Source organism: Sorex araneus, chromosome 6 (assembly GCF_027595985.1).
Source record: "Sorex araneus isolate mSorAra2 chromosome 6, mSorAra2.pri, whole genome shotgun sequence".
Lineage (NCBI taxonomy): Eukaryota > Metazoa > Chordata > Mammalia > Eulipotyphla > Soricidae > Sorex > Sorex araneus.
In genome coordinates, this window is record NC_073307.1 from 30,445,276 (window position 1) to 30,466,550 (window position 21,275).

General features: G+C 37.9%; 1 protein-coding gene across 1 annotated transcript in view; it reads right to left on the reverse strand.

Annotated features, from left to right (window-relative positions):
- Positions 1–21,275, reverse strand: part of ADAMTS19 (ADAM metallopeptidase with thrombospondin type 1 motif 19) — a 218,235-nt gene that overhangs the window by 19,500 nt on the left and 177,460 nt on the right. The window contains exons 19-21 of the mRNA XM_004609957.3: positions 14,191–14,326; positions 9,966–10,170; positions 7,480–7,632 (exon numbers count right to left, since the gene is read on the reverse strand). Of these exons, the coding sequence (XP_004610014.3) occupies positions 7,480–7,632; positions 9,966–10,170; positions 14,191–14,326 (494 nt within the window). The remainder of the gene's footprint in view (positions 1–7,479; positions 7,633–9,965; positions 10,171–14,190; positions 14,327–21,275) is intronic.

Below are 21,275 nucleotides of genomic sequence, written 5' to 3' on the forward strand. Positions count from 1 at the left end.
ATCAGACTGTGAGGTCACATTTTGTCTAAGAACCCACTGTAACAAAGATAGAGAAAAGAACATTTTAACTTTTTTTTTTTTTTTTGCGAATGAAGAATGTTGTCAGCCAATCAAACAAAGCTTAAAATGACAGGGAAATATATCTTCTGTCTTTGCAGATTTGCCACAAACATGTGAGTAATCTTTTATGAAATTATTTTAATTTAATGATTATGTAATATGAGAATACTCCAAAGTTTTATTTAATCATGCTAGATCACTCCTTAGGTGTTTTTGATAATGTTGATTAATTTAGTTGATTATTTCTATTTTGAGGTTCTTTTAAGAAATTAAAGTGCCACCTACTCAGGAAAAGACACACATAATTATGTCTTAAAGGACAACAGATTAGGTAGATTTCACTAAGCATTTATTAGAAATAATCCAGATATATACACATCTTTCATAAACAAAAATTACTGATGGAGAAAATGCAAAAACTTATTGTATGACGGGCTGACTATTTTAAATTAGAATTTCTTAAGAAAGATCTAGAGCAGGAACTACCTTACTAGAAATGAGAAATACATTTTTTTTACAGTGGGTACCTTCTTCTACAAGGAGGAAAGGCGACATCTTTATCAACACAAAAGACATGCTGAGTCTGTTTAGGCTATAGAAATAAATCATCTAATTTATACTAAATTCATGTATAAAACAAAAAACAGACTCGGTGAATTTACTTTTAGACAAATGTTATTCTTTTTATTTCTGCAGAACTGTTATTCCTGTAGCAACTCTGTGTACCTGAAACTTGTCTTTCTTGTTAACATTTGTGCCTTGTGTTGATTCCCTCCCCACCCCCACCCCACATTGCAAGGCTCAAGTAGGATAAGGGAAGATTTGACTCCAAAAAATCCTTGTCTTGGAGACAGAGCACTTAGTACTGCACAATGCTTGCTCTCCAGAACTGATGCCGTTGACAGGATTCTGTGGACTATCAAAAGCCAGATAAAGGTAAGAATTCTCCTGTCATACTTTTACCTGAAAGCCACTGGAAATGGAATGATGTGTTTTCATTACTAAACTGTGATGAGGAGGAGTAAAAAAATGAGGGGGACAGATCCCTTGGGTTAGTGAGCCTTGTTATTTGGTATCCACACGATGTCTATTTTCAGACATGGTCACTGTTTCTCCCCTATTTTATGAAGCAGGGAGAAAATGTTTCTCTTCTCCATCTTTATATCTCATTCTAAATAAAAATAACATTATACAAGTCAGAAGAATTTACCTTGAATTTTAAATCTATTTCTTCAGCAGTTCCCTGAATTTGAGTACAAATAATGATTAAGTGGAAGCTTTTTTTTCAATAAAAAATTAAATATTAATATCACTTTTAATTAACAGACTTCTAGGACAGAAGAAACATGCAATGTCCTAATTTTTTTTTTAAATTTCTCAGACTCCCTTTTTCACCTGACTATTATTTTATTTTATTTTTATTTTTTGCTTTTTGGGTCACACCTGGAGATGCACAGGGGTTACTCCTGGCTCTGCACTCAGGAATCACCCCTGGCCGTGCTCAGGGGACCATATGGGATGCTGGGATTTGAACCCGGGTCGGCCGCGTGCAAGGCAAACGCCCTACACGCTGTGCTATCTCTCCAGCCCCCCTAAGTTTTAATTTTTTTAAAAAATATTTTAAGGGTAAGGCACACCTAGCAGTGCTCAAAGATCATTCCTGGTCAGACACCAGGTGCAAGCACCTACTGACTGTATTGTCTCTCCAGCCTGAAAGTTTTAAATTTTACAAGGTCTTTCAAATGTAAAGGGAGAACCTAAAGAAAAGAAAACCTTTTAAAAATTGTAGGAGACTATAAAGTCCCCTGAATTACACTTTACCTGAATATCTCAAGTATTCCTCTTATTTCTATGTGTACTTACATGTAATAATTATGTGAATTTTTATCCTTGAGGTAATGTTGCCAAAATCAATTTGAACAAGAACTCTAAGTGCCTAATTTTTAAATTTCTAAAAACTATTAGGCATAGAAACACAAAGCTAAATATTTTATAAGTTCTTATGATCTAGGAAGGTTTTTGTTAAATAAAAGGTAGTTTTTAAGTTTGTTGATTTAAGTAGAGTCATTCTGAGTTTATTGAACAAGTAAGCTCATGTTAACTCTGTTAGAAAATTGTCAATGAGAGAAATGACAGAATGGATGGCTTTGTCTCAAACACATTGTGGCAAATAAGTGATAGATATCATTATAATGATTGATAAATGTGTCTGAAAATTATTTCCACCTGGATATCCAGAAGATGGCAGTGATGTAGAAAGACCTCAAGCTTCTGCCTTCCACGGACACCACCATTATATACCTACATGTGAAGAAATTCTCTCCAAGAATACCAAGTAGCAGCAGAAAATGATTGACTGATGACTCCACCCTGACTCACAGTAAGGAAAGCAAAGGGATCCTCAATCCCTGGTACATACATCAGAGAGATAAAGCACCCTAAATGTGTGGCACTGATAACCAGCAAAGCACAAGTCAAGGAAAATAGAAAAACTTCTTTCAAAAGTCCACACACTCTGAAACCCAAAGAAGAGCGAGAAGTTCGGAAGGCCCTGGGTTTAGTGTGAATGAATTTCAGTCACTGAGCTGAGGATTTTGGGAACAACTACAACCCTCTCCTGAAGGAAAGCTGGTAAGAGCCACTTCTTTTATGTTTTAATCCACATTGTTGGTAAAGGCTGGTATATATGGGTTAAAGTGGCACTGCCCTTCAAATTTCTGTCAACGGATATTTAGGCTAGTGACTGTAAAAACCCAAATGCCTCATGTTTTTTGAAAGCATCATGTGGGTTATGCCTCCCTGCACCAAGGCAGCTGTTTTAACTAATATAAGAAAGATCGTAATAGAATGGGTAAAAGCAGTCTACCTGATAGAAAGTTCCAAGTTGAATCTAACATACACATAGCTGAAGAAGACAATAAGTGAACCCAAATAATATATTAGAGGAATTTAAAAATTTAAGGAATTTAAATCCCTTAATTTAAGGATTTAAGGAATAAATGAGTTAGATGGTAAAGCAGCAAAACTCATCTAAACAGAGCAATAATAGCTAAAGAGAAAGATGAGATAATAGCAGGCAGAAAACTCATTTAAAGAAATAACTAAAAATTTCCCTAACTTATTTGGAGGAAACAGATATCTAATTCCATAAACACAGAGTTTGTAACCAAATAAATGCAATAAACCTCCACCAGGTACTTTTAAAACAGAAAAGTATATTCATAAAGCTGTCAGCAAATTCATTTTGACCAGGAGCTTTGCCTTTTAGTTGCAAAGGAAAAATGTCCATTCAAGAGCACTCCAATGTTATTCAAAATTTAAGGAAATAAAGAACTTTTTAGGCAAGCAAAAGGATAAAAGACAAAAAGGTACATCATAAATTAAGTCTATATTTAAGGAAACAAAGTGGAAGAAGGAAAGAAAAATTTTTCTATCTATTTAAATACAGTTAATGTACATAAAATTCATGATAAACACAAAGTAAAACTTCACAGTAGAAAATGATTGGATTTTAAACACAAACCTGAAGAAAATTATCAAACTGCAAGAGCATAAATGTAAACAATAGAATATCAGAAAGTACAAAAATTATTACTATATTATATATCTAAGGGATTATATAGGTTCAATGCAATAATTAAGGAAAATCATGCACAAAAGTTCACTCAAAAATGAATTAAATGATTACATGTAAGAGGTGAAATTAAATACATGGGAGGAGACAAAATATAAGCAATTTAATCCTTGTTTTCAGACTTGATTCCAGTGATAAGAGAAAGAGTGGATTTCATCAAACAACAGATTTAATGAGATTGCTTTCAAAAATATACAGAGACTTAATGAAACAAACACAAAAATTTTAAATGTGCTGAGTCCCTTCTCTCACAAAGATAAACAAGTAGTCAGCCAACAAGAAAAGACATTCACTATCTCATTATTAGGGACATGACAACCAAAGAACTATTACTTCATAGGTGTGAGAATAGGTATAATTTAAATCAGTATTGGTGAGGATGTAGAGATAAGGGAACCCTTGCATGATGTTAGTATAAATATAAATTGGTGCAGACATTGTGGAGATTCCTCAAAAAATTAAAAGTAGAAATTCCTTATGGTCCAATTTTTCCATTTCTGAGAATCTACCCAGAGAATATTAAAAAAAACATTAAAGAGGGATATATGAGCCCCATGTTCACTGTAATAGTATTTATAGTAGACAGTATTTGGAAACAGAAGAACACCTCAAACAATGCTTGCATAATAAAGATGTAGCATATATTCTCAAAGATACTACTCAGCACAAATGAATAGCAACATGGTCGGACCTTTGTGAAATAAGTTACATAGAAGAAGGAATACAAAAACCATAAGATTTCCCTCAGAGGTTATACATAAGAAAATAAAAAATAAACTAAAAGAAGAAAAAGAAGAACAAAGTAGTGGTTACCACTAGGGAGAGAACTGGATTTTCAGTGGTGAGCTTAATGTCTTAAATACAGATACCAGAAAGAGTGTTTTAATATCATTTACCTCAACTGAAAACACCATTACATTCCCAAGGTTTTTTACCCAAATGCCATAGTTCATGATACCCATGAGTTAGATGTGACCAGACACCTTTAAGTACTAAGCATGTCTTTTAGAGTCAGTAAAATCCTCTGGGGAAAAAACAGTCTAGTACACTAGAAAAGTTACCTTAGCAGGCTTAAAAATATTAGAATACTGTAGGAACCTCAAAAACAATTATCCCAAATCTCTCAGTATCAGATTATTGAGATCTTAGTATTATTTTTGAAACTCAAAAGCTTTTTCTAGAGTACAAAATAAGATTTCTTATACAAAGTTCAGCAAAACATAGTTAATAGAGCTCATTAATTACCATTCTTCTGCACAGATGTAAAAAAATGGCCATATTTATTGTAATTGAACTAATTTTGTAAACAAATTATTATTTGGTCATTTTCTCTGATAAAAATGATTATTGGAGATGCAAAATGTTTCCATAAAATACATTTAGTGTATTAAATATTGACAGAATTCTAAATACCCTGAATTATCAATTCCTCTAAGGCTAATAGTCTCCAAACAAATATTCTTAATTTATCTCCCATTCTTCCATTCTTTTCCAGGCAAAAGTTAACTATCTTGATTATAAGCTTCAGAGAAACCACTCAAGATGCTTACTGAAACACCAAGTGATGTCCTCGGAAACATGGATATCCCTTCAAGTACTACGTTCTCTATTTCCTGATCCTACTTTATACCTTCTGTGATGAGTAGTTTGTCTATATATTGAAAACAAGAATTTTGTCTGTTTTCCTAATTTCACTCATGTAAAACAAACAATGCAAGGGTATTCAATGGCTTAGTTGATATCTCTACACAATGAAGGAATCTCAGTCTCCCTTGTGCCTCTTGATTTCCAAACCAATGTCCATCTCTGTCATCCTATTCCATTTCTCTCTTAGGATTAGGAAAATATAAATTATATGTGGTTAATTTAGAATTATCTTTCTCCCCAAAATTGTTTACTCTTAAATGTGTTGATTTCTTAGATGATTTGCTAAATTAAAGTTGAACAAACTGAGTGGAATAACTTCACAATTCCTAGTCAGGGAGTTTTATAAATATATCCTTTAAAGAGTGTTAATATATGCTGCACTATTTGCAATAGTGAAATCAGGAAACAAGTCAAGAACAGATGAATGGTGTGGCGGGAGGGATACTGGGGACATTGGTGGTGGAGAATGGGCACTGGTGGAGGAATGGATACTCAATCCTTGTATAACTGAAATGTAATCATGAAAGTTTATAAGTCTGTAACTATATCACGTGGTTATTCATTAAAAAAAAAAGCTATGGTACATTTATACTATGGAATACTACTTGACCAAAAGAAAAGTCATGCAATTTTGTTGATACATATAGAAGGATATGGAGTATCATGCTCAGTGAAATGAGGGTGAGGGTCAGAAACAGAATGCTTGCACTCATTTGCAGGATGTAAAGAAACATAGCAGGGGAACTAATGCTCAAAGACAATAGAAACCAACAGCAAGAGAATAGATCCCTAGTAGTCATCTTGCTACTGTAAAGGGAGGAAGGGGCAGGTTAGGGAAGGGACCATTGTGACATTGATAGAGGGTAGTGGTCACTCTGGACAGGAATAGGTGCTGAAAAGAGGTAAAATGACATGCAGGGTACCTAATCAGTAACAGTGTTATAAACTATAATGCCTAAGAGAAAAAGAAGAAAAAACTGTGCCAGAGAGGCAGGCTGGAAGGCATAAGGGATACTGGGGACATCGGTGGAGGGAAGTGGATACTGGTGCTCAAAACTGTACCCCTGAAACAATCATGAATGACTTCGCAATTCATAGTGATTCAATAAAGTTAAAAAATAATATCAACATGAATGTTGTAAGTTGTGCAAGGAGAGAACAATTTACTGAGATCTGACATGATATTCATGTGCAAATTTTAGTTAGGAAAAGAATGAACAATTACAGAAAATAGATTTTATGTCTTATGGTATTTCCTTCTTTGAAAAGTTGCCTATTTCTGGAGAAAATCTTTTAGATTATTTATTTATATATGCACCACATACTTCACCACATTTCTTAAAAATGTGTAATATAAAAGGAGAGTAGTCATTGTTTACTAAGAACTAGAATTTTGTGATTTGATGAATGAGCACAGCTAAATGTGGCAAGGGAATCACTTGATCAGCATTTACATTTAAGAGTTGTTTTTACCTAATTATAATCAGGCTCTTAAAGTATGGGTCTTATTAATTCTCCCTAGAATTAATAAAGTTATTTTGCACACCTCATTTTTAAATATTCAATTATAATATGAAAATACTGCCTAAAGAATTGTGTCCTCTTGACTTAACCACAAAACTTCAGGAATTTAGTTCTTTTTCATTTCTTCCTTATCCAACCCCAAACATGAATGGGAAGAAGAATCATTTAACTCTGATGAAGGCAGATGCCCTTGGTTCTGCTCGTCCATTCCCTAATTACATATTCAAACATCTGATAGTATTCTGATTAGTTTTGTCCAAAAAAAAATTGACACAAAACTTGTATCAACAAAAACTAGTCAAAATTTTTTAAAAAATCTAATAGCTATAAGAGCTTTCTTTGCATCAGAACATGGTGTTTAAGACCTTGCATGTTTTATCTTTCTTTCTTCATCTTAACACAGTTCTAAGGTGAGCATGATCACAAGCAGGATCCGAAACTGGAAAAGTAATGCCCAGGGTCATGTGTACAAAGGAGGGAACTCTCTGGGGACGGGGCAGCACAACCCCAGTGTACCAAAGTGTGTGTCCATTTTCAGATAACCACAGTCTCCACCTGCACACTGAAACTGACATATAATAACAAGAACAAAGAACACGCATGATGGTCCTTACCTTAGACCAGTCGCCCATTCGCCATACGTAGCATTTTGAGTAGTCCTCACAGTCCTCAGCCTCCCTGGGTCTGGTCGACAGGACACATTTCTTTCTTGGGTTTGTGCACCTCACTGTCCGATGGCGGACACCTTTGCCACACTTGACTGAGCACTGGGAGACAGGTACCAGAGAGTTTGAACAAAGTCAGTGATTCCAGATCATCAAGCCTAGTTCCATCCCTCATCTGAAGGCCTGGCAGTGCTGAGGGCACAGTGTTAGAGGCAAAGGGTTTCGAGAGTCTGGACATCAGTATCATGGAATAGCATCATGACCAAAATGTAAAATATTTGACCAACACTATATTTTTACATATAATTAATGGAATTTCTCATTTTTCATTTTCAGGGTTTTTTATTTTAGCCTTAAGGTATATTAATGAAAATAGCAGTTCTTCCAGAATGTTCATTTTTCACAAACTTTATGTGATTTAGACCCTGCTGTGCTGGGAGGCCCTATACAGGCAAATGCCAATGCCCTTTGACCTATTTCCCTGGTCCATCTCATAAACTTAAAATCAGCAAAAAAATAAAATGGGTTGCTTAAATGACCATATACCCCTGGAAAGTAACTATATGGATTTAAAATATAATTCATTTCAAAATATAGTTCATTTTATAAGTGAAGCATGAGTGATGCCAACAGACAGCTATAAAGGGTATGTTATAGTTATAGGGTGGATACATGTTTCACCAACCCTTTCAAGGTACAGCTTCAGCTCTTATTTATGTTTAGGCCTCCCTTTAGGGAACGTGATTCAAGAATTCCTGTTTCACACAGGTAGGTACCACTGACTAACCACAGCAATGAGAATGGTATTAGAGGGGTGATTAAGTCTCCTGAATGTAACCAACTCTTGCTGAATTCAGAGGAGAGAGAAGAGGGGGAGAGCGAAAGAGAGAAATGGTATTGATAGGATAGAGGGAATAATGAGAGAAATGGCAAAACTTGAAAATGCATTTATATTTGTGTCTGAAAAAGTCCAAAGAGTTGCAGGTAAGTGCTGGGTAGTGATAAATACAGGACTAACCATATATATTTCTATAATTGATATTCCTGAAAATCTAAATGGAACTACTGGTTCTTCAAGTATCCTACATTGTAAATAACTTTCTCAATCTTTTAGTTAAATGTATTATGCTGACAAATGGACTATATGTGTGACTTGGCATTTTAATATTTATATTTATTTTTGTGATAGATGTTTCTTTCTCTGAAATGTAAAATCAAAAATAAAGTCAAAGGGACAGAATTTTTATATTGGCACACCACATTGAGACATATTTTCTCTCATGGCTACGTCAACAATTTGTAAGAATATTTCTGACCTATTTCCTCCTAAAAATTGTAAATAGACTTTATGGTGGTGGGGTATTTTCACCTCTCTTGGTGCTCATGTGAGCCACCACAATGAACTGATTTGCTATGATGGAGAAAAAAAATTGGATAGTGCGTTCATTCTCAAATATGTACATCATAATCACAGAAGAATCTATTAAATTGTAAGCCACAGCTCAGTAAAGGGAGAGAATAGAAATTTGAGCTATCGGCTGATATGCTTTGTCTGGGATTGGGTTAATGAAATGTTAGTCACAAACCATAGCACCTCAGAACTTTATCCCTATTTTCAAAAGAAAAGCTACTTACTATAACCGAGCATTTTCTTTTTATCATGTTTACATTCTATTAGTATCCTGAAATTAAGCGTATGTATGATTTGGCTCTGTCTATAGCTTTCATATGTGCTAGACTATGTAAGTGAGAGTTGGTCAGTGTAAGTCATGAGTGGTGTTTATTATTCTGCAAGATCTATGTTATGGCAACAGAAAATAAAGCCCCGGGTTTGGCAGGGAACACAGCGGTTGCGGCATGCTGTAAGCAGTTGTGTGTGGTGCACTGGATTTATCCCAGCTTTATCACTTAGCTAGGACTTCGAGAACGTCCTTTGAACTTTGAGTACTACTACCAAAGGATCAAACTGTTAACTTGCTTGCATTGCTAATTAAATGTAAACAATAATAAAAATCTAATCCTTGCTCACAAGAAATGGTTGAGCATGAATTTCCATTCTCCTTCTTCCCTTTTGACTGTTTAGTGATATACAATGAATCAAACAACTATTCTAATGTGCGCCCACTCTAAAGTACACTCGCAGCCTATAATGTCAAGCCAGGAAACTAAAGTACACGTTAAGGGGCCAGAGAGTACAGTGGGTAAGGCGGTAGCTTTGCATGCTCCCAACCAGGGTTCAACCCCTGCACTGCATGCAGTCTTCTGAAAACAGCCAGGTGGGTCCCAACACCAAATAATAAAATATGAAAATAGATACACATTAAGGGACACTGCTGTCTGAACATCTGCAGAAAATCCTGAACACAAAACAATATGACTGTATACAAGCTGAAAGTCAGAACAGGAAAAGGTAAAAGAGAAGACGTATGTAGTACCTCAGACCACACCCCTGCCTCCCACACAGTCATGCAGTCCTGGCCCTCGCAGCGCTGGGCCGAGGCCGGCTTGGGCCCTGCACAATCTCGCTCGCGGGCTCGGGTCAGAGTCCCATTGCTCAGCTGCTGGGTGCAGGCCACTTGTCTGCTCTGCATCCCTTTCCCACAAGTCCGTGAGCACGGAGTCCATTCTGTCATCATCCACCTAAAATAAAGCAGGCACGCTGGTTAAAGGGTATGAATCAGTGTGTTCTGGATCCAGTACAGAATGTCTGAGTGATTGGAATTGGATGCTGCTGCTTTTAAAATAATAATAAACTGTCCTTACAGTTTTCTCTAAGAGGCCCGTACTTTCTGTAGCTCTAGAGTCTCCACATTTTTCATTTCAGGTCTTGTACTATAGAATCTTAAAAGTCTATCTTAGATTGCTCCAGGCTGTGCCACATTCTTTGCCCATTTCTCTTCTGCATTTGCCGTTATGAGGTAATTAATAGGTTAAATAAAATGCTTATTTGGGGGCGGTTTTTATATCTTTACCGTGTCCCTATGTTCTAAGCCCTCAGGGTCTTTTACAAAAAGGGCAGCCAAGGCAAAGAATTTGGTGACACCCGAAGGGTGCAGAAATTGAAATGAGGCTGTAGCGTACCCAACACAGAGACATATGCCTTTAGTAGCATGATAGAAACCTGCCACTAAGCATCCCTTCTTACCTCAGTGAAGTGGCGGTGATCACCAATGCTTCATGCCTATGGCCTGCCACCACGTTTCTGTGTCCAGGACACATCCTCCAGGTAGAGTGGCATACACTTCTTGAGGCCACCCACTGTGGCCAATTACAATGAGATCACATTGGAGGAATAGACACAGAGTCTTTACAATTCCAATAGCCTTGAATTACACTGATTCAGTCTAACACATAGATATGCATGTTAATAGCTAGGTGAAAAATCTCTCCAGAACTGTCACAAGGGCAGTGATATATATCTTGATTATTTCTTTTTTATTTTTTGCTTATTTTTGCTTTTTGGACCATACCCACATGCTCAGAGATACTCCTGGTTCTGAATTTAGGAATTACTCTTGGCATGCTTGTGGGGTATGATGCCGGGGATGGAACTTGGGTCAGCCTTGTGAAAGGCAAAATGCCCTACCTGCTGCACTATTGCTCAGGCCTCTATTACATCCATTTCTAAGGAGATGGGATCCATTCTAAGGAATCTCATTTTGAGCACCTCCCAGGCTCATTTTAGAATGGAACCGAGGCCTACGTATCCCAGGAAAGGGATTTGTGATTTGATGTCCTTCTGGCTCTTGTCAATAAAACCTGTGTCTGGGTTTCTTTTGACTCAGACCACCATGTAGGAGAAATTAAGACTCTCACAAAACTATCTGAGCATCTGCTCCAGCACGGGGCAATCAAATCCTAACCCTGTACTCAATTCTACACTCAACAGGCACAAATCATGCTGTGCGCATTCCTGAAACAATACTTAACAGCTGTTAGATCTCTACTTTCTCCTTTGTAAACGTGTTTATTATTATACAGTCTACCATATGATAGGTACTCAGCATACCATATATACTCTATTAGAGCACACTAAAGAATGATTTATATTTCACATATTTTTCTAGTTTCATCTCACACTTGATTAGAAAGTAAAACATATGCTAAAGTTTATTGCCCAAACAACTCTATTTTCACCTCATGGCATTTGTTTATACAGTATCTGCTGCTCAGATCCTTGGCAGCCAGCTCCTAGTCTCTGCTACCTTGAAAGGTTCCTCCATGCCCTTGATAGGGGTGGAGCATTTCTTTGTCCTCTGACTCCTGGATTCTGGCAATGCATGGTCGTTTTTAGATATTCATGATTGTGGAATAATGATAACTATGATTGGAGTGGCTCAAATTGGAGTGGCTCAAAGTTGGCTTAAGAAACCTGCCATTCTCCTCATTAGACTCTAAGTTCTTTAGATCATAGGACACTAGCTCAATTCTACGTTACATCCATAAAATTTTTACACAATAGCTTTCATTAAACAAACCTTGAAAGCAAATTATGCTTTTCCTTTTCAGAAATAAACTAGCTTTTAAAATTAATCTATAGTCTTAAGAATTCAAATTGTCCCACCCTTCCAATGAGTAAGCCAGACTGTTGGTAACTACACCATCTCCCAACAATGCTTAATTCACTTACCCACTTAGAGAATTGGGCTGAAAAAGCAGACAGTGAGGCATGTATGACAGGCATTGTTGAAAATATTGTCATGTGCTTTTGCCCATTCTTGTACACAGTATTCTCTGTCCTATTCTTTAGATGCATATTGTCATAGTGGCAGGGGGTACAGATTGTTAGAGCAGGAATTAAAAAGAAAGGAAAAAATTGAAAGTGTCTGACACCTCCAATACCTTAAATCTAGAGAAAAGACTTACAGGTTCCTCTATGCAGAGGGAGAAAGAACTTTCTAAACTGTTTTATACTTTCATTAACATAATTAATATGAGAAAGACCTGGAGGGCTTAATAATTGGGTTTTGCTCTAAGCCATAAATAAAGAGGCTTTGGGATACAGTGCTTCAAATAAAAAATGGGGGCAGGAGTAGAAAAATCAGATGAACTGAACTTTAGTGTGTTTGATACTATTTTTTTTTTCTTTTGGGGTCACATCCAGCAACGCTCAGGAGTTACTCCTGGCTCTGCACTCAGGAATCATTCCTGGTGGTACTTGGGGGACCATATGGGATGCTGGGAATCGAACCTAGGTTGGCCAACTGCAAGGCAAATGCCCTCACCACTGTGCTATCACTCCAGCCCCAATACTAATTCTTAAAGAGATGACTTAAGATAGAAAAGACTAGAGTTAACTGGCAATTTTGTTCCTCTTCCCCTTCTATACTCCTTATAATTAATGACCGAAAGAGATATTAAAGATAATATTAGTTACAGACCCTACCAATCTACAAATTTGTCACATGTTCTGAGTTTCTGGATGCAGATATTTACAGCAAACCCAGTGCAGAATGAAATGAGATGAAATCAATTCTGTTTTACTCCCCCAGAATTCACCGAAATACCCAAACTCACTGAACCATAACAAATTCGTGAGTGGCAGGACAGAATAAGTGAAATAAATGTCGCAGTCCCTATATTTTACAGGAAGCAAGCTTCATTCTCTTCATTCTCTTTTTATCATTTCATCTCCCCAAAGTGTTTAGGACTTTTGACACAGTCTCAGCAGTTCCACTCAAGCTCAGCACTAATCTTTTGTTTGGAGTGATTAGGACGGGAGTGGGGCAGATCTCCTCAACTGGTGCTCATTGCCCCAGGGGCCACACCTATCTGTGTGGTCCTGACAGTTTTGGCACTCAGACTCAGGATGCAGGTCAGCAGAGTCATACCTGGTGGTCAGCATTAATTTTATATCAAACAGTAGATATTTTAGGAGCCTTGTGAATGGAAACAGCTCAAAAAGCCTTGCTACTAGCCCACTCCCAAATTATACTTGGGTTCACCTCTGTAACTGTATCACCTTTTAGTAATCATCTGAAGATTATTAAAATAAAATCTTTCTGTGAACTCTATGTAGCTAAGCATGGCTGCTTTCTTCCCTGCTTGTGATTTCTTGCCCACTTCGCTTCTAAATCTGACTGGGGAAAGTCAACAGGGACCTAAGGAACCAAGAATCTGGTAACTAAGACCCAGATCATGTACCTGGTGCGTAGAGACCAGGACTCCTTCTGTTTCCCTGGGAATGCTGGGCGGGAAGTGACACTCATGTGGGCGACCAAGATCACCACACTGCTTCCCCACACTCTGGATTAGGGGTAGAGTGCTGGTCCTACTTCCATTGCTATCACCTTTGTCAAGTTCTAATGTATCATTCTGGAGAATTCGTTATTTGTTAATAGCTGAATTCAACCCAAGAGCCTGATTTTTGAAGGGGTTGATCAGAGGGATCCCCAGTAGCTTAAATGACTCCTTCCAGGTTGATGAATTCCTGCTAGTACTTTTCTCATTGCAGATCATAAAGTTGAGGTAGGGTTTAGCGCTGCTCTTTCAACCTCTTCACATCAAGTTTATTAGCTTGTTTCCTTAGACCATGCTTATTTCAAATCTTGGGTTTTGCTAACATCCCTTCGCACAGATCTTAAGGAAACGGGGTTTCATCAGTATTTTGAGTGTATCTTCAGAACCAGTGATGTGCACCTGGGCTGGGGCCGGGCTTACCTGGTCTGGCAGGGCTGCTCATTGCACTTTCTAATCTGTGGCTCTGGCTTTGTCAAGGACTTGCATTTTCTGTGGTCCACAATGCTGATGTTTTTGCTCATGATTTTTGTGCAAGACACTGTTGTTTTTCTTTCTCCTGAAAAGAGAAAATAAACACAGTGAGAAATATTATTTTAGTTTTTAGGAGGTGGGCATAGGCTTCTAATTTTCTTGGCTTAATGATTAAATAAATGTTAGGTTAGATCCATGATGATAATGTATACAACAGTAATTCACCCCAGGCTGAAGGAAGTTGAACTGTAATATTTTTTTTCCTCATTAGAAGTTAAATGACAAATTACCAAGGAATGTGGCATATAACCTGAGATTTTAATTGAGGATTTCTTGTAAATGACTTTGTTATCTTTTTTAGCTTTTCAGGGCAGAGAGATGTATTTGCTTTAAATATAATGTGCCTTCATAAAAACACAAGTATATAGGCAGGTGCACATTTTATCAGTTGGCTGAACATTATCAATGCTATTTGGTAAATTATGAAAAGCATGCTTCTAAGTATAACACAGATCTTTCTAATTATCTCTAATAAAGACGCTTGGGACTCTAGATATTCTCATTTTCTGATGACTGTCATTTTTTCTTTAAAATATCATGGCACTGTTGAGATTTTCACTTAGTTTCAGAAAAATGGCTTTTCTGTGTTCTGTGCTATCAGAAATTATAGGTCAAAGTGATCAGTTGGGAGATAGAACAATAATACAGTGGGTAGGGTGCATTCTTTGCCATTTAGCCTACCTGGGTTTAATCCCTGGCACCCCATATGGAGTATAAGCACACCAGGAGTGATCCCTAAACACGGAGTCCGGGATTAAGCCCCTGATCACTTCTGGGTGTGATCCCTAACTGCAAACAAAACAAATAAGTTGTCAATTGTTTGCAGTATTCATTCTGGTTAGGGACCTGAAGGCATACTTATTGCAACTTTATCTCATTTTGCACTAAAAAGCTCAGAAAATGTGTGCTAATTCTGTTTCCTACAAAGATCTTGCATAAACCATAATGCCCAAAAGTAGACAGTAAGAAGGAAATTATCTGCCACAGAGACAGGCGGTAGGGTCAGGTGGGGTGGCAGGAGGGATACTGGGGACATTGGGGGTGGAAAAGGTACACTGGTGGAGGGATGGGTTTTCGATCATTTTATGACTTGAAATTCAATCATGAAAGCTTTGTAACTGTGTCTCATGGTGGATTCAAGTAAAAAATCTTACATATACATTTTATTAAAATATCTATATATTATATTACATTGTGAAATAATTCCAACACTCTCCAATTTTAAACCAGATGAGTTAGGGTTGAACAGAAACCACAAATGAGAGGGACACTAAAGGCCCATTGATTAGGAATCCGGGATTACTCAAAACCTCCAAGCTGATTAAGTCACCGGAAAACAGAGAAAATGCTGCCACATGCAACAGCTGCAGAGAGGAAAGGTCAGCAGTAAGGTAGGAGACAAGAGGGCTATTGTGAGAGAGCTGCACTGTAGCACTGTCATCCCACTCTTCATCGATTTGCTTGAGCGGGCACCAGTAACGTCTCCATTGTGAGACTTGTTAATTTCTGTGTATGTTTTACTTTGATTTGAATAGACAGGGCAAGAGATAATGGGACAACCAAACATAAGAGAGAAGAACAGCTCTGGATTTAACAACAATGAGCATAGTTCCCTAAATAAAAATCAATAGTATAAAGACATGAATATCTGCAGTGGTTTCTGATCATGTCATTGAAACTATTTAGATAATCAGTTCTGTCTTATAGCTAAGAACACAATGTTGGCATAACGTTACTCCTTATCTGGAGAACCTGGGACTCTGCCCTGAATTCTGTGGGAATTCACCGCAGACAACAGAATGCAAGGCAGGAAAAGGAGCATTTCCTTGAGTAGAAGATGCTCTTCCTCCCATAACCATGAGGCAAAGTGGAACATGTACCCCCAAAGAGGGGACATATCCAGCCACAGATTAATAAAAGGCACACCTGAGGGTATGTAGGTTAGGAAAAAGTCATGTCATCAAGGTAAATGAATTGGAAGACAGCACTGCTCCCTTTCCCACAGAGAAACTGCCCAGTAGGACCAGTGGAAAATGAGATGCATTGAAGTCCCCTACTGAGGTCTCTTGGTAGTGTACCCACTGCTTATATAAATGCAACAGAGATCTCTAAGCCCTGGTGGAGAGATTGGTGAAGCTCTCTAACTATAAAAGAATGCCTTTGGTACTCTTTTAAACTATCATACCTCAATTTTAAAAAATTACAAACAAAAAACAAAACCAAGTTCCTCCAGCTGATCCACACATGGCTAAAATCAAGTGAGCCAGTGCTAAATTGCAGAAGGTAGGAGATCTTTCATGCCCTTGGCAATTGCTTTAGGACTGGCCAGAGTAGTTCCTGGTCAGCGACCTGGTGTGTGATATTTGATGCAACCATATCGGTGTTCATTTCTCACCAACTTTAAATCATTTCCAAATAAGCTGTTAGAGAAGCAGATCTGGTTTATTAAATTCCTTTTATTAACACAAAAACAATAAATCTAGTTTCAAGAAGACAGTACAGCAGTGAGGGATTTGCCTTGATGTACCAAACTCAGATGCCCAGCACCTGATATAGCCCCTCAAACATCATCAGGAGTGATCCCTGGGCACAGAGCCAGGAGTAGACGCTGATCAACACCAGGTATGACTCCCCCCCAAAAGAAAACAAAAAACAACAAAACATCTGACAGACTTAGGAATTACTGAAATGTAAGAATTTGGAACATATTTTTGGGCAACCTGCTCCTCAATTCTTGCCCTTCAGCTACTCTTCTATGGCATGTTGTATTTATTGAACTGGTATTTATAAAAGTTTGTGCAACACTACCATGTAAGCCTTATATCTACATTACAATTACATCTACCTAAAGTAGAAAGCAAACATTACTTATAAGTGAAAGTATGACTCTTAAAGTCTAATTTCAAGTTTTTGCAGTCAGAAGACACAGAGTATTAGTAGAGATTTAAGCTAATTTATGTAAGGGCTTTTCAAAGAACTGAGTTTCCAAAGGGGGCAGGGTGGGATGGGGACCTTGAGACACTGTTGGAGAGATGCTGATACTGATAGGGTGTGGAGCTGGAACACGGCATATCTGAGTAGAGTTGATATGAACACTTCTGTAAATCATGGTGCCTAAATAAAAACTTCAAAAAATAATACTTATTTTTTCTGCCAATTGCAACACAAAAAGATGACAGTTTATCCAGAAAACTTCTGCTGGATCTATGTGCAATCATAAAATTACTAACTCAGGACATTTTTTTTCTTCCCTCAGAAAATGCTGAACCCTTCTTATATTAGTTCAGGGTTAAGAAACTGAAATCACTGTCACCCCTTTGCTCATCGATTTGTTTGAGCGGACATCGGTAACATCTCTCATTGTGAGACTTATTGTTACTGTCTTTGGCATATCCAATATGCCACTGGTAGCTTGCCAGGCTCTACCATGCGGGCTAGGTACTCTTGGTAGCTTGCCGGGCTCTCTGAGAGGAGCAGAGGAATGGGTCGGCCGAGTAAAAGGCGAACACCCTACTGCTGTGCTATCGCTCCAACCTCAACACTGATATATCAAAAGGGTTATAAATATTGACCATTTTAATGATCTAAAAAACTGTGAAGATGCATGAGTATGAATTGAGATATTTCTACCTACATGAGGCAAGGAAATTCACATGATAAGTTTCCTAACAGAAGCTTAGCACTACTTTAAAAAATTTCACTGAACAGAAACAATTGGGGTAGGGGTGGAGGGGAAAATCTTCTCAGCTACAGATACAACATGCCTATGAAAATACAATGAAAACCTTAGAGACATATGGCAATGTTACTGTTTGATTTTTTTAAAAACTTTTATATAGTTTTATGTCCCAGCCAACACAGGAAATTTTTGTTCCAGCATCTAATAGCAGTATTTACAACACAACCAATACTGTGGAACCCAGGGGCAAACAGCAAGTGATGAAGGAACTGGCCTTTTGCCTGAATCATGAGTAGCTGCAAGCTGTTGACAGTGGTAATGCTTGCTTTATGGTAATTCACTTCACCTCTGGGGCATTCGTATTAAGTCAGTATTGGGGAAACTGATTTTGACGTTTTGAATTCAATTCAGACTAACATAAAATAACCATTATGCACTGATCCCATTACCAAATTTGGGCAAAATGTGAAAATAAAACAGACTCTTTGTTTTCTGAAGACATTTAAGAAAGACTATTGTATTGGGTGCTTTGCTTTACAGTCTTGGAGATAATCTTTGCTAGGTATCTATTTTCTGTGCCCTGTGCTCTATATCATAGAACAGACTTTATTTGGGTTGGAGCGATAGCATAGTGGCAGGGTGTTCGCCTTTCATGCAGCCGACCCTTGTTCGATTCCTCTGCCCCTCTCGGAGAGCCCAGCAAGCTACCAAGAATATCGCGCCCACACGGCAGAGCCTGGCAAGCTACCCGTGGTGTATTGGATATGGCAAAAACAGTAACAATGTTTCACATTGAGAGACGTTACTGGTGCCCGCTCGAACAAATCAATGAGCAACGGGATGACAGTGACAGACTTTATTTTGGGGAGAGGGTCACACCCAGCAGTGCTAGGGACTCTTACTGACTCATGCTCAGGAGTGATCCCTGGCACAACTCATGGCATCATATGTGGTGCTGGGTTTTCAGGAATGCAAGGAAAGTGCCTTAACCTCCTGTCTTATCTCTCTCTGCACCTCCTCACCAGTGGATATGTTTTAGAAAACTATGTTATTTTAGGTATATCACATTTCTAAAATTTGAATCAAAAGTCTGGGAAACACATTCTCAGGGGTGAGTTCATTCCAATTGTATAATTCAAATTCTTTATCACAGGATATTTCAATTGTTAAAATTGGCAAATTTCATAAGAGACCATATAGATTTGTTTGTTCTTAACATTTTTAACTTCTTTCTGCTTAATTCCTGCTAAATTAACAGTTAACATCAAGGAAGCGAATTAAACAAATATACTTTAATAAGGATGAAGGACTTCTCTCTGAGAAATTTCTAGAGATATATAAAATACTGGTAATATTTTAAGCACTTTATAACTTGAACAACTTCCAAAGTCATTTCATACCATTTACTTCTAAGCCTTCTTTTTATATTTCTATAAAACGATTTTCCCCTCAGGGTTTTGGCTTAATATTAAAATTATTTCATTTTTTTTGTTTTAATAAAAATTTTTATTTTGTATTGTTCACATTCAATATATTTTCCACTGTGATATTGTCATTTCCATGCACATGCTATTTTAATGGTATTCCTCCACTTTAAGTGAAACTTAACTACAGTGCTAACATAACTCAAGGACTTTTATAAACTAACTTCTTTCTACTTTCCTAACATGATCATTTTCATTTCCAGGTTTTCATATTCTGCACCCTAGTAATACTTGAGATTTTTGATTGTTTGTTTTGGGGGCTGAATACAGTGGTGCTCAGGAGCTACCACTGACTCTTTGCTTAAAAATGAACCCTGGAGCACCTCGGAGGGGGGCGGGTTGAATTTCCCTCCCTGCCCCAAAAAACCCAGGTATGCAGAAACCCATGACTGAGATCTCCAACCCCACTTGGATTGGGATGGGGCCTCTTCCCCTCAGGTCCCCAGTTTTCTAGTAGCTTGGAAGTCACACCCACAAACTGCCCCTGGCGCCATGTAATCTCATCAACAGCCAAGATCAGAGACTAAACTAAAGCTCCGGGAAGAAAGCGCTGCAGAATGTCCTGACCCCGCACCAGGCTGTCTTCACAGGGCACCTTGGAGGAGGGCACACTGAGTCTCCCTCCCTGCCTCAAGAAGATTCCTGGCACTGAAAACTTCCAGAACCCAACTGCCATCATGCCCAAGGCTACTCTCCACATGCTCAGACAAGTCTCACCCAAGAGGGGATGAGTCTCACCCAAGATGGGATGAACCTCCAAGAGCTGACTGGCAGGAAAACCCATATATGTGGGAACCCGTGATTGAAATCTCCAAGCCTGCTCACATGGATCGAGACTAGGCCTCCTCCACCCAGGTCCCCAGTTTTCCAGAAGCTTGGCAGTCACACCCACAAACTGCCCTGGATGCCATGTAATCTCATTAACGGCCAAGACCCAGAGGCTATAAACTCAAGCTCCCAGAGGAGAAGACACAGAATTTCTGGACATTATATTCTATCCATAACAAGGAATACAAAACAAATTGCCTACCTTGCCTTTTTGGGCAGGTTTGAGTGGTGGTGAGACTGGTGTAGAAGTATCAAATGTAACCAAAATAGAGAGAGAGTATGGGAGAAAGTGTTTACCACACAGGCAGGGGAAGAGTTGAAACAGGGCAGGGGAGGGGGGAATACTGGAGATTTTGGTGGTGGAAAATGTGCACTGGTGAAGGGATAGGTGTTTGATAATTGTATGACCAAAGGTCAAAAATAAAAGCATTGTAATTGTATCTCACTGCGAATCAATAAAAAAAGGGACTGATAATAAGAAAATTATAAAACAAAATCAACACTGAATAGAAAAAAGTGATGTGGATTTTATTCCCAATTCAATCAGCTTAATCAATGGCTGAATAAATAGTACTCCTACATTATAAAAAAAATAAAGAATGACCCCTGGCATTGCTCAGGGGACCATAGTGGTGGTAGGATTCAATCAGGGTCAGCTGCATGCAAGTCTTAACTCCTTTAATATCCTATATAGCCCTACCCACAGCAGTATATTTCCAACCATTACAGTAACTTTTCACCTATGTATACCCCTGAGAGATAAGTATGATGAGTTTATTATTATCTCAGTATGATGATACTCAATATCAGTATGATGAGTTTATTACTATCTCCTTACTGGATAGACTATGAATTCTCTATAAGGAGAAACCAACTACCACCCAGCAATATTGAACTATTAGTAAAAGAAGAAATGAGTGAAAATAGGAGCAAGTAATTCAAACCCAAAGTGCTTTTATTGTGTTAGGATGTTCATCTCAAGG